This window comes from Rhopalosiphum padi, chromosome 1 (genome assembly GCF_020882245.1).
Source record: "Rhopalosiphum padi isolate XX-2018 chromosome 1, ASM2088224v1, whole genome shotgun sequence".
NCBI classification, from domain to species: Eukaryota; Metazoa; Arthropoda; class Insecta; order Hemiptera; family Aphididae; genus Rhopalosiphum; species Rhopalosiphum padi.
Window position 1 is genome coordinate 82,519,482 of NC_083597.1, and position 14,312 is coordinate 82,533,793.

At 28.4% G+C, this 14,312-nt stretch overlaps 2 protein-coding genes across 4 annotated transcripts in view; one reads left to right on the top strand and one right to left on the bottom strand.

The window, feature by feature from the left end:
* The window catches only part of LOC132932260 (ras-related protein Rap-2b-like), a 96,030-nt gene that overhangs the window by 67,525 nt on the left and 14,193 nt on the right, over positions 1–14,312 (bottom strand). Inside the window, exon 1 of one of the 2 annotated variants that reach the window (XM_060998534.1) lies at positions 7,028–7,469. The exons of the other annotated variant lie outside the window; for it this stretch is intronic. Within the exon in view, the coding sequence (XP_060854517.1) occupies positions 7,028–7,140 (113 nt within the window). The 5' untranslated portion in view covers positions 7,141–7,469. Of the gene's footprint in view, positions 1–7,027; positions 7,470–14,312 lie in introns of those variants that run through there. 2 annotated transcript variants of the gene reach the window in all.
* On the top strand, positions 8,369–9,988 carry LOC132932263 (adhesive plaque matrix protein-like). Of its 2 annotated transcripts, none has more exons than XM_060998539.1 (3): positions 8,369–8,526; positions 9,394–9,514; positions 9,666–9,988. In XM_060998539.1, exons 1-3 carry the CDS (start codon positions 8,506–8,508, stop codon positions 9,875–9,877), a joined length of 354 nt encoding a protein of 117 aa, XP_060854522.1. In that variant the 5' UTR covers positions 8,369–8,505; the 3' UTR covers positions 9,878–9,988. The 2 variants fall into 2 exon arrangements, with proteins under 2 accessions (XP_060854522.1, XP_060854524.1); XM_060998541.1 differs by having other exon boundaries at positions 9,669–9,988.

Below are 14,312 nucleotides of genomic sequence, written 5' to 3' on the forward strand. Positions count from 1 at the left end.
AAACGAGCTTATTCACTCAAATGTTTGCCAAAAAGAAATAATATATTAATATACACAGTTAAATAATTTTAAAATTAATAAAATACCTTCAAATTATAAAAAGAGTAGCTAAATACAAAATATATGAGGAATAAATACATATTAATGTATACTGTACAGTATTAGCTACGTTAAATTTTTTTTCTTATTTTTCTTGTATGATTATATAACAATATATAAAATTAGAAGAAAAAAAATTATATGGTATTAATATTTAACTTCAGTGTATACTGTGCAGGAACATGGTAATACAATAGTGATGCCAAAATTATAAATACGTCACTGGGTCAATATACCTATATGTAGAATACTTAAACAAAATATACAAAAAATACTTAACAAATATCAACTCTAAAATATGATTTCATATACATGCAAAATATTTTATGTGTATTCTTATAAGTTGATATTTCTTCCACATTTAAAAATATAAAAAGCTAAACAATGAGTACCATGACATTAATCAACTTAAAAATAAAATTTAAATTACTTGTCCGACTTGGGGGTGGTTAGACGTTAGAATATTTATACCTCAGTTTCACATCTTGAACGTTTTGACTAAAACGCAGTAAACACAACAAAGGAAAAACAACAACAATAATAAAAAAATCAAATTACGTTCATCCCATTTCAAGGGAAAAAAGTTGGATATATATAATATAAATTTATAGTATTTTTTATATAATATATATTATTTGATGTACATTTGTATTCTTAAATGTGCCTTGTTAAGAACTTTACAACACTTTACGTTTGTGTATAATAAAGTTACAGGTTTTGGTAAACTCGAGTTTCTTTTATTATGTCGTGTGTAATGGCGAATTATACACACACACACAAACACAACTAACTATATATATATATATATATATGTGTGTGTGTGTGTGTAAGTGTTATATGTATGTATATTGTACATATAGAGAGAGAATGCAATATTCGTCAGTTCTCGAAAATGTTATTTCATTTTACACGTTACAGTAAACCTAAAATATAGTGACAAAATTAATTTGTTTTCGCATTAACCTTACATACTTGGCACTTATGTAGTTATGTTTCAAATAATAATATATAATTCATTTGCATTACGTTTTAATCATTCAAATTATCAATTATTTACATATTTTATATACTTATTTAAATTTGCTTTTGTTTTTATTTTATTTATTCCTAATTGATGTATAATATACGTCATTTAATTACGTTTTTTTTTATAAGATACCGGTCATTAGTTATTTAAAAAAATATATATTACGTCGCTTATTATTTATACAAGCTGCATTAGAGTAAATTCTATTACTCAATGATTATACGTGTTGTAGATTAAGCTATACAAATTAATTTTGTTAATTATTTTATCACTTAAATAGAAATAGTTTTCAACGTATCAACGTATATTATTTATAATACATTTTACCAACAAAGGTGTAATTTAAATATAACTGTTTACTAATCATAATTTGTTCCACATGCAACTGTCATATTTTAGTAAGGATTATGTATAATATAATAAATATAGTATATACAGCAATAATGGTACTTCTAAACCTAACCTATACTAATGGTAATCTTTGCGATCCGACTATAATATTATGTACATGATATAAAATTGGAAATTTAGTGATTCGTGAAGTGTGAGATGAAAAAACATCTTTGAAAACAATACGCGTTTGTTAGACCCGATTGTTCGCGTCCACAATGCATAATTATTATTATATAGAAGGATATACGGTATCCAGTGCCGGTTAAATCGCCGACGCAAACAGTACATTGCACTAGAGCCCCGTCGCTTTGCAATATTAAAGACATGATATTATGGACATCAGAGTATCATAAATGATATAATTAAGATTGCAAAGTGCCGCGTACATGTGACTATAGATAATATTAATATATTATTAGAACTATAATAATTGTATTATAGTTTTAGATTATTTAAAGATGACTATGTAAAGATGTATTTTAAATTATATAATATATACTACTGTATTGTAGTAAATAATAAATTAGGTTTTTTAATATAAATAAGTAAGTTTACCTTGATTGTATTATTTTTAAGAGGTTCGAACATCTATATAACGGTGTACCACGTCATATCACGGTGAAAAATATAAAATTATATTAAAGTACCGGTAGCGCATGCAGGGTTCAGGTTTTTTTTACAGCTATCGTGTACCACGAGGATTATAGTTTTCACGTGGATATATGACCTGTGTTCCGATTTCATTACCATTTACCACGCTTATCTAAGTGCATGAAATTCGATTTTAGTTTTTCCCAGTACAGACTTTTCAGTGGTAATGGGATCAGAACGTCACATAAGTCATGCGCGTACGATACAGCACTGATCATCGGCGTGATGATCGTTAAAATGTCGATACTTTATTATAGCACTATATTCCTGTATTCCGTGTTTGCAGGATAATAGTCCTTGAAAATGGTTTTATAAAAATATTAAAGAGATTTAATAATGGATCTACAATTTTTAATAGATTAGTTATTAAAATGTTCAAGTCATCATAGATTCGCAGCGCTCATATCTTCCAAATCCATTGTCATGGACCTATTATTCTTAGTATACCTACACAAAGTTAAATAACTAAAAACTAACCGTTCAAATTATGATTTTGATACGACAACGTTTTCAAAAAAATCATATTCACTTAAAAATGTATTACAGTAGTGATGAGAGGTTCTCGTTTAAAAAACAAAAGTTTATATCTCCACAGTGCATTTATCAAGTAGTAAAATACATCTCAAGAATTTGAAAATATGGTTTTAAAGTATATTTAAAAATTCCAAAAATTAAATATAGAATAATTGAAATATTAAAGAAATGGGGGGTGGGTGAGCATATTAGTCACTCGATAAATCGCTTGGTATTTAAGTGCAGAATCTGTAGAGTCAGTAGAGTCAACGGGTAAATATTGTCGGCTGCACTTGCACACAGGCTGTCGCAATACACAGGGTTTGTCCTTATGATATTTTACAATCTTTAATATTTTATTTCATAACTGAAAATATCTACCACACACGTGATCACATATACATATATTTTATACATTGAGTATATGAATAATATAATATCGAGTCGCAATTACTTCCTCATTGTGATACGGTACACATTAATATTATCCACTCGTCAGTTTAAGACGTTGTACAATAGCTTTTAATACTCACCAACGCATTTCGGTCGGTGAGTTTCCCGATTATAATATAATTATTTTACAACTATCGCATCGCAGTTCGTTTTTATTTACGTTGCCGCTCTCGTATTATACTCGTATAGATTTTAAAAGTTATCGTACGCGGGATAAATCGCGTAATCATCTCGAACCCGTGAGCTTTGTCACCATCGATTAATAAAAGTAAAAGCGTAAGACTCCAAAACTTTAATCGAAATAGAACAGTAACTGCGATGCGTTGGTGTATGTACAAGTTTGACGCCGAAGAAACGGGATACAATGTTTATCACGCCATTCAGGTGATATATACATCATTATATATATATAACGGATATGATATTATATTTGTTTATAAACATACACACACACACACATATGTATGTATATATTATCGTTACACACCGTTAACTTTGTGCGTAGGAGTAGTGTTATTAATTTTCGACAGAACAATATAAAACGTAATTTTCAATTTATCTTTATAATAGGTTAAAAGTGTATATTATAAATTATAATGTTATGTTAACGAGCATATATATTGTTTGAATTCGCCGATGTATCTTATCGTTACGAACAGATGCTTATACCTTGAACGTTAGCGTTTCGGGCAACAAAGTCAGTGACGCTATATAAATGTATATACAATACGAAAGTAGTCCAAGCTCTTATTCCATTTGCATATGGTCAGGGCCGAGTTCGCAGCTGGTCTTATATTCGATTGTCGTTCAGTCATACGAAACGGACGTGGGATCTATTACCTATACTCATTATATTATATGTTATGATGTTATAATATTGTAAATTTATGACAAACAAAAATTAAGATGTCGGCATTAAAATCTATTGTACTCCAAAACGTCTTGACCTAGCAGGCTATACTATATTTTATACCTTTTTTGTTTTATGTTTTTTTCACTCTCAATTAAAACATGAGAAGATTTTCATATCATAAAACAAACGAAAAATGTGTAATGTGTATACTATCATCATAATTGCATCACGGCGGGAGCAGGTTACCTTTTTTTCTGTGAAAAAATTTAGTAATTTGTTTATTGAAAAGAGCAAAATAGATACCTTGGAATTGAGAATATAATTGAAAAGTTCGTCTAAAAAACCTGTCGTTTATTCAAAAACGATAATAAATTATTGTATATGGAAAACAATTCTGAAACCCGTTTCTACAAATGCTTATAAAATTCGTATTGTAGCTGTTATTGTCTGTTATTTAAGAATTTAGTATTGAAAAATAAATTTGTATTTAAAAAAAACAAACTTTTAAAATGTATTCATTTTAACAATGTTTAGCACACAAGTACAATATTATAACTGATATTTTGGTTAGAATTCAATAAAAAAAATAACATTGACTATTCTACATGTTATATATAGTTAAATATTGACGTATTACTTCAACGGTTCAATGACTATAAATGGCGATACATTGTATGACGTGATGTATATTAAAGTTTTCTTTTAGTAAAATGATGAAAAAAATTAAACTTTTCAATAAATGCATATTAAACAGTACGGCTTAAGTAATAGTTACACCTAACCTATACTGTTTCATGTGAGTATTTCGAAAATTATAACACGTATATGCAAAGTTAATTCTAAAATAAGACGATTATGTGGTTGGATTAAGTTAGATTTGGTTATTTCAGTGTATAACTTCCAAACGTAAAAATATACGATATTTCAGAAAGGTGCTGTAGTGAAACCAAAAATAAATAATAAGAAAAAATCCAGTGTCAAGTTTCTCATCTCGCAACGATCGCGTGTTGCAAAAAACAATATATAAAGGGAAAAAAATGAGACGTCTGCGCGTATTCATAATATTTATATCAATACACAACATAATACGCGAGTGTATTTTACATGATAAATCGTACGTACGACGAAGAGACGACGCGCGTTTCAACGTCAGTGACCGTGACCATCTGCAGGTAGAGCTACTTGTTATGTCCCGTGAACCTGAACGCGAATTGTTGTTCTTACGCCCAAACCGCGTTTAGATTTGACGTCAACACCGCTGCCTCCAAACTCAGGTTCGCGATAAAAAAAAAAAAAAAAAAATTAAAGTGAACAAAAGACCTGCAAACAGCGAATCCGGTGGACAAAAAGTTATTTTTACGCAACAATACAAAATACGTTTATACAAACGAAAACGAAAAAATGTCGACATACGATTTTTGAAACGCGATCGAATGATGATATGAAGTTTTCATTTATTTCAAATAACAAAGAAAATTCTAGAACCAAACTTCCGAATGCGGGGTCGCAGCTACCTAGCTGTGGTATACCCTTAACAATTTTCACTGAAATCAATTTTTAAACATCATTCGAGTCACCAAAGTTATTGAATGAAGTTATTATACACTAATATTTTTAGATATTAATCATATCCATCCGACATTGCATATATTATAATAAACTATTGTTTTTTTTTTTTTATAATATATATATTATTGATTTTAATGTCATATTTGGTATTATTACATCGCACTATTTTATTGTAACTTAAAAAACTTTACGCACAATTTCGAAAAAATAAAGACTGTCAGCAGAAAAAAAAAGATAAATTTAACGTCTACATAATATTACATATTCAATTATTATTATTATTATTTTTAGAAATTTTATCTTTTTAATAATAAATTGTTAAATAAACATGGTTGCATGAATTTATTAAATTAATTTAAAATCGAAATCGTACCTAAAAAAAAAACAGGCAAGCATGATGGTTTTTACGAGCATATTTAGCTATTTTTAGTGATTAAATGTATATTTTTAATTTTTATAATATATTTTCTAATTTTAATGCAGAAATTCCGAACAACAGTTATAACATACGAACAATATTTTTATAACTTAAATTAATTATTTACATTTGAGTTAAATTATTTATTTGTGTTTTAATTTCAATTATATACAAAAATAATTATATATTTAATATTTTAATATTATGTACTTAATAATTATAATCAAAACAATTATTACCTTCCTGGTAATTAAATTTACAGATTTGAAGTACATAATTTTAGATTATTTTCCGTACAATTAAAATTTTTAAACAAAATAAAATTTACAAAAATTGTATATTGTCATTACTTATAATAATAATAATACTCAAAAAAATCTGAAATTTCTAACATGATAAAATGTAATCATTATATAGCAAAATACTTAAATATAGCCATCATTTAATTAAGTAATACCTGTTTTAAAATTACATTTGTAACTAATTAAATGTTAAATCATTAATTAATAATTATAATACTACATTTTTCAAAAATTGTATCAATTTCTTACTCCATACTTAATCAAACTTTGAAAATTTTTTTCATGATTTGTAGATTTGTTGTGAAGAAAATTAATTCTAAAAATATTGTGAAGTTCTTAAGGCAAAAAATACTGTCTAGCTGCGCCTATATCAAATGTTCGAGTCTTAAATAAACTTACTATCAAACGTTTAAAAATTCAATGTCAATTAATAATAATGATCAACATTTCAATTGTATTCCATATTTCCATCCAACTGTCTGAGTACAATATCGAGCCTAATACTATATACTATAGAACAAAATAAATAGGCAGTGCAGATTTTCATGTCACGTAACTGCGTGATTACTATACAATAATATAATGTGATCGATTTTCAACTTATTTCATATGTATATAGACCGTAATAAGTGGTGCGGAACGTTTTCGAATGTTGTGTATGTCGTATCGAAAAAAAGAATGATTTCCGGAAAATCGTCGAAAACACTGTGTGGTACCTACACGACATAATAATAATAATATATCTTTACCAAAAACAATCTACGAGCATATTGGAATTAAATAATCGGATTCTTCTATGTGTCCCACCGAAACGGACGTTACGCTTGCGATCTTCGAACACGCACGAGGAGCGTTCGCGCATTTTCCGAATTTCATCGCGAGGGTTAGCGATTACGTCCCTCGAATATATATCATTAACTCATGTAACCGAATTATTCGTGGGTGCCCAAATATCGTCGTCAGGAGGAAGGTTCGTGGAACAATATATATTATGATATACGACGTGCTCGGTGTACGGTTTACATAATGTTTTACAATGTTATACATCGTTATTATTACAATTATAATATACCAGGAAATCTATTAAACGCAAGACACTCAATAATTTCAAAACCTATTAACGTTTTTGGAAATAATTTTACATAACTGTAAATCGTTAAAAATTGTTTATTTTAAACATCTTTTATTTATCATAAAATGTTTACTTTTTTTAATGATAAAGCAGAATGTTTAAATTCGTATTCCAAAGCAGAATTTATTTTATAGTGCTTCAATAAATCAAAATCGAGTTTTGGACGAGTAGCTTATGAGTTATAACATAATATTACCTACTTATTAAAAGTTTAGATCGTTGGAATGAAGTAGTTCAGGGGCAGCCCTGGAAAAATGTCTGTCCACCACTCCGCTCATTAGAACTTTAAATACTTAAAATATAATAAACTATTTATCCGAAATTGTTCATAGATATTATAAATCTCAATATCAATAATATTCTGTTTCGGAATGTGAAATGAAATGTGTATGTTGTCAAAAAAAAGAGTAAAAACCTTAAGAAAAATGATACAAAAACATAGATTTTTTCTAAAAATATTACATCGTAACGATCTAAAGTAATGTAAGAGAAATATTTTCAAAAACATTAATATTTTCTAAAATAAAGAGTGTCTATTACGTTAAACGGATCAACCCGTAATAAACGATGCGACTCGACTGGATTCTGCGCGCAATGAACCGTACTGCGTATCGACAATATTATAATGCCCACGTCCCGATACGTTCACGTATAATACAATATAAAATATAACACGTCCGGCAACGCCTAATGGGATTTTATACTCCGAGATGTATCTCCATATAAAATGTAACTATATAAAATAATATTACGTATTTGTAAATATTTTATATTTTTTTTTTCTGTCGTTTCGTCCGCTGTGTTATTGTTGTTGTGCACATCCCCCCCGACCGCAATTCAAGGTCATCTCTGCCGCTCTTCGCGATCCGGATCTTGGCCTTTCGGACCGATGCATGCTGCAGGACAACAGGCAACGCCCTTGCGTAGACGGCCGACGGGTAGGGGTATTATACGGTCCATCGAGACTCTGGCATATATAAGGACCGCGACGTCCGACGTTGGCATCACATCGCATCCCGAGTACACATCGACAACCACAGGTTGAAGTTTGCAGATCAGTCGTAGACAACACAAGAAGAAATCACCAAACAAGAAATGGCTTCTTTCAAGTATCTGGTAAGTCGCACGTATTTTTTATTTTTCATAAATCAGACTATCGTTGATAGTTCTTTCGAATATTCGTTTAAAACCGCGAAGCTGTACGTATAATACGATCGATTCGTTTCACGTTTCCTTTTTACTCGTCACGATTCTTGGCAAATTCTGCGTCAAGAGCGATATGTGTTAACGATCGTAATAATTCTGCAACGGAAATCGTCCGATATTTACGGATAATTATATTAAATCATTCCACTAGGATAAATGTTGTTAGTAGTGTACCCACAATGATATTATACACTGTACCTATTCAATATGGTGAGTAAACTCTTTACCCGATGACTTCGAAGCGACTCGAGTGCGTTTATAATCCTACATCTATATACTTTACCCGACAATAATATATAATCACGAAAATGTGTAATAATGTATATATATATATATAATACCAACGTTTAATGAAAGATATAACTTTTCCACTCGTATAATATAATACAACGTCCATGCCTCAGCGTAGGTAAGCTACGGCAAATAAATGAGTATAATATAATATAACGACACGTGTCCGGCGAGCAAAGTTTTCGTAAATCCAGGAGCAAATGAAACTCTCGGGATTAATTGCTCAAATTTATTATTTTTCCGTTTGTGTGAGTATACGCCTCAGTTCGCGGACCCTCGATAATATTACGTCGTGACTGGGCGGCACAATAAAATTGTACGAACACAAATTAATAATTAAATACCGCGTTATGTAGACACGCACGGATACAAAGTCTGCCGGTAGTCTATAATATAATTATAATATAATAAATAATATCTCATGTACCTCTGCGACAATATCGAAATCGGTATTAATCTAATATTTTTTTTTTTGCTCTTCCCTAGATATTCATTGCCTTGGCCGTCCTCAGCGTGTACTATGTTGCCGCCGAAGAAGCACCAAAACCCGAAGAACAAGTCGGCGCTGAAGCCGCCAGAGTAAAGAAACACGCTTACATCGCCGCCCGTAAGTATATTATATTATACATCGTGTGTATTGTAGTTACACAGAAGTCCTGTGGTGTTTAAATGTTTGTCGGACTCTCTGTTTTGAACTATTATTTGAAATCGGTCGTTTTAAAAAAATATTTTCATTTTTTTTTTGTTTTTTCTTACAGCAGCTTTGGCCTACTCCGCTCCAGTCTACCCATACGCGTACTCCGCTTACCCGTCGTACTCGTACTCGTACCCGGCCGCATACCCAACCGCTTACGCCGCTTACCCGAGCTACGCTTACGCTCACGATGACGGCAAATACTGGCCAGGCAAATACGAAAAGACCTACTACCCAGCTTACAAGTCCGCCTACCCAGCAGTTTACCACTACTAAAAACGCATTCCCGACAACGCCTCCCAGATCTTCCGGCAACAAACGTAGTTTTTAAGATAATTTTATAAAAAAATTTTTAACAATAAAAATGTGATCTTTTTTTTCAACAAACCGATGAGTCGTTTTATATCTTTCAATTCCTTCTCTATATATATATACGTCATCACAGTCGCAGTTCCGATGTATAGCGTCGACCACAGACCACATGCGGTGACGTCGACAGTTATATCAATATTATTACTGTTTATTCAGTATAATATCAGTAGGTATGTGCGGTAACACGACGATATTGTTGTTTCTGCGACAAGATATATGCAATGATGTTATTATACATATACCTACGTTTTCACCGCAAGACACAATTATATCGAGTATCGGAAATAACGTATGATATGTTTTAAATTTCTCAGGGAAAAAATGTATTCTCTCGTTCGCTTAAAAAATAAATCGTTTTTTAGTTGACCCGCGTATACGTAGTAACTGGTTTGACTATAACTGTTTAATTACGATATATTGGTTGGTCGTGCCTAATATATAGATGGATATAATATATAAAATCGAAAATTCTTTGTGCTCCCTGTATTGTTTAGAGTTCATAGTAAAACGTATAGCTTTATCGTTCGTACACGAACATTAAACCGAATTGTTAATGACGTACCATCTTTGTATAGAGTGTCAAATTAAGTTAATCTAAAACTTTCAAGGCATGATGCACAGAAAGCCATCTGAAGTTGAAACGCCCAAATGAGACGTCTTAACTCACTCGAAGTGAAACGTGTATTGTAAAATGTTATAGATTTTGAGCTGAAACTTTGGTTTTGAAGGAGATTATAGTAAAAAAAAAAAAAGTTATAATCATTAACTATAATGAAGTGTGTGTCTCTCTATAGTTTGTCAAAGTATATGAAATGAAAACTATATAGAACAATGCAAAGACAAAACATGCTTCAATGATTTCAAGCAAACGTTAATTTAGGCGTTATTAATCACTATACAAATAATAATTATAGTGAAAAAAAATATTTTGAATTATTTAATGTAAAATTATAAAAAGAGTATTCAAAAATTGATTCGTAGTACAATTTTAATCTTGAAAAAATATTATTGAAATACAAATACAATTTTTTTTTTTGTAAAATGTATTTCAATATTTTTATACAAAATTAAAAATACTTTAAGTATTGTATACTAAACAATATTGAATAAATCAATTTTCTTCGTGCTATTATTATAATTAAAAATTCATTCTTCGAAAATAGGTAATACAAATCATATTCTATATTAAAAATATAATACTTATAATTTACATCGTGTTTTGGCGTCAATATATAACTACTAATTATTACCAGAATTAAATTTATACGTTGATTAATCCTAAAAATTTATTTTTTTCAGTGTAACTTGAAATGATTTTCTATATATTTTACCCAATTAGAAGTTACCTACTCTCTTTCAGTTAGTATATACTATATAATCAAGGCCGTACCTGGTGAGTTAGAGATTCAAGGGGTTCAATCACCCCAACCCCACCGAAATTTTCTCGCATTACGCAAACTTAGAAATATTTCATCATTATTTTATACATCACTTACTAAGATTTGTATAAACCCCCTCCCCCAAAATTATTTTCTAAATACTGGCTTGAGTATAATATTCCATAAATCTGTATGGATATTATACAATTAGTTATTTAATATTCATTTCTACGTAAGTGATATATAACATAAAACTACTTTAAAATAAATCAACTTTAGTTGTATATCACTCACAATTAAAATTATAAATATTAGATTAAAAAAAAAAAAATGAATTTTAAGCATTTATATGGATTTATGTTAAGAAGGACAAAATAATAAAATATGAAATATTTTTCACCAATACTGAATATGTAACGAAATTGATTTGAATGTTATTATATACATTGGTTATATAGCATTTAGTAATTTATATCTTATAACAAGAAACTATATGAATACTGTAACTTTTTAAAAAGTAATTCTACATCGAATAAACAAATTCATCATACAAAGTGTATCGCTTTCCGACGTTATTATTTTGAATGGAAAAGAATGAAACTTAAGCAAAGAACTGTTTTGACATTTTTGAAAAACAATATATTTTATCTATAAAAATGAATTATGAACATTTTTTTTTTGAAAATTATATCATGTAGTTAAAAAAACTGACTTTCCAATTAAATTTTATTCCGAGTAATATTTATTGAGTAAATATATATTATGTTATACACGTTTGAAATTAATAATAGGTAAATATTTATTTAACGAAAACAATAATGTTAGAAAGTGACATAACTACTAAGAATATACGGATAATTAAATTATAAATAATTTATTATTTACTATTGATACACAAAGCAAAATATATATAAATAAGTATATATACTTGAATTGACTACATGTTTGCTTTTATTTAATTTTCATTTGTTAGTTTTGATTAAAAAAAATGTTGTTATACATCCGTTTATATAAATGAAAATAAGTATTTTAAATATTTAATATGGCATAAAAAAAAAAAAATAATGATAATAAAAATATTGCTTTTTAATATAACATACAATTTGCCAATTTAGCCATTTACGAGAAATTTCCAGTCTTTTAAATTTTGCTCCGAGCAGTTTCCACTTGAGTATTTGCCCATTATGTTTGTTGTTAAAATAAAAATAATCATATTATTATAGGTGCATCATCATCATCATCATCAACGTCGTAATAATATAAGAAGATCAAAACATGTGCGAATTTAATAAAATCTTATTACTGTATAGTAATATTATACTTGACTGCTTTTTTTAATTTAAAACAATTACCAATAAAAGAATTTTCCATAATCATTGTATACTAACGTATATTATATTTACGCAGTTTGATTATTATTATATATCTTGCTAAAAATATGTATAATAATATATAATTATGTCTTAATAGATTATAAAGCCTACATAGCCTGCCGCGTTTCATTATACATTAAATTTATATTATCTTCAAGAAAATTGGTTTGTAATTTTATTTTTTAATTAAAAATGTTATCTAAGGAATAAGTTTTAAAATGCTATTATATTTATATCAAAATATATGTTTAGTAGGTAAAATGTCTAATGTTTTTAAAGTTTAAAATCATTGTTTTTCTTTATCAACTTTAAATTAAAAACATTAAATGTTAGCAATTTATGTTTGTATATACTTTTAAGGTATAACCATTAACCGCTATATTCATATACAAGTGTATTGCAGTTGTCTGGTTTTAAATTATAAAATATACAAACGAATAACAATTTATCTATTGATCATAAAAATTGATGGTGCACAAAACAATCAATCAAGTTTGTATCAAGGTGTTAAATCGATATCTTTTATTCATTTTAATTTACAATAGATATACGCCTCGCTATTATACGCCGAAGAGGTACCTAAAATTAGTTTTTAATTATTTTTTTTTTTTTTTACACCATGCTATATAGAGACATTAATACCGTTCATAACACTACATTGTGTTAAACTGTTTAAAGTTTACAAAACGATATTTCATCGTAGTGTTTATAGTCCGTTCACGAAAATAATATAAGTAGGTAGGTACTGTTATAAGCTTTTATGTATAAAATGTATTAATTATTATATTATACAAACATAATTAAAACGTATTTAACGACAAAAAAAATATAGATTATATGTTTAGTTTGATAGTTAAGAGAATACCATCATCATAATACCGACTACTACAGATTGGAGTTCGTATCATATTAGTATATTACTATAAATTATTTATATTTTATGTTATAGTCCTGCGATTATAATTTGTGATTTAGTCACTTATAGTTCTATACATGAGGCATCAGATATTTTATTTATTATGGGCGGATTATATGTATGTGTGTGTATGTCAGATTTTCTGTTTTGATTTACAACCCCTAATTTTACAGCGATGCCATTGTTTTTGACTAGATTTCAAGAGCTTCGGTGTAGTGAGTATAAAAATTTATCTTTTTAAGGAATTATTATTTACAAATATTATTAGGAATGAAAAAAATTCTATAATGATATTTTTCAATTCTTACATGGCCGATAACAAAACTTGAAACAAAATATAAATATATAATGTATATAATGTATTAAACTGCAAGGTGATTCACAGTTGTTTTCTATAATATACCTATTTTATATTTTATTAAAATTATGATTTTTGGAATTTTTAAGTATACTTAAAGACCAAAATTATGAATACTTAGGGTTTTTATACTATTTAAAAAGGTCTAATATTGACCCACATTTAATTTTTTAAATAAGAACCCCTGTAAATTGTTAAACATGTGAGGTTTTTTTTTTGATAATGTTGATGTAATCAAATCAAAATCCAAACGAGCAGTTTCTGAGTTATTAACTTTCGTGTACTAAAAATAATAATCCTTAATAATGGTTCT

Bases quoted from the DNA above. Each gene is read 5' to 3' on its own strand.
- LOC132932263 (XM_060998539.1), top strand. From the start codon at position 8,506: ATGGCTTCTTTCAAGTATCTG. The intron at 8,527-9,393 runs GTAAGTCGCACG...GCTCTTCCCTAG, and splicing joins TGGCTTCTTTCAAGTATCTG to ATATTCATTGCCTTGGCCGT. The intron at 9,515-9,665 runs GTAAGTATATTA...TTTTTCTTACAG, and splicing joins ACACGCTTACATCGCCGCCC to CAGCTTTGGCCTACTCCGCT.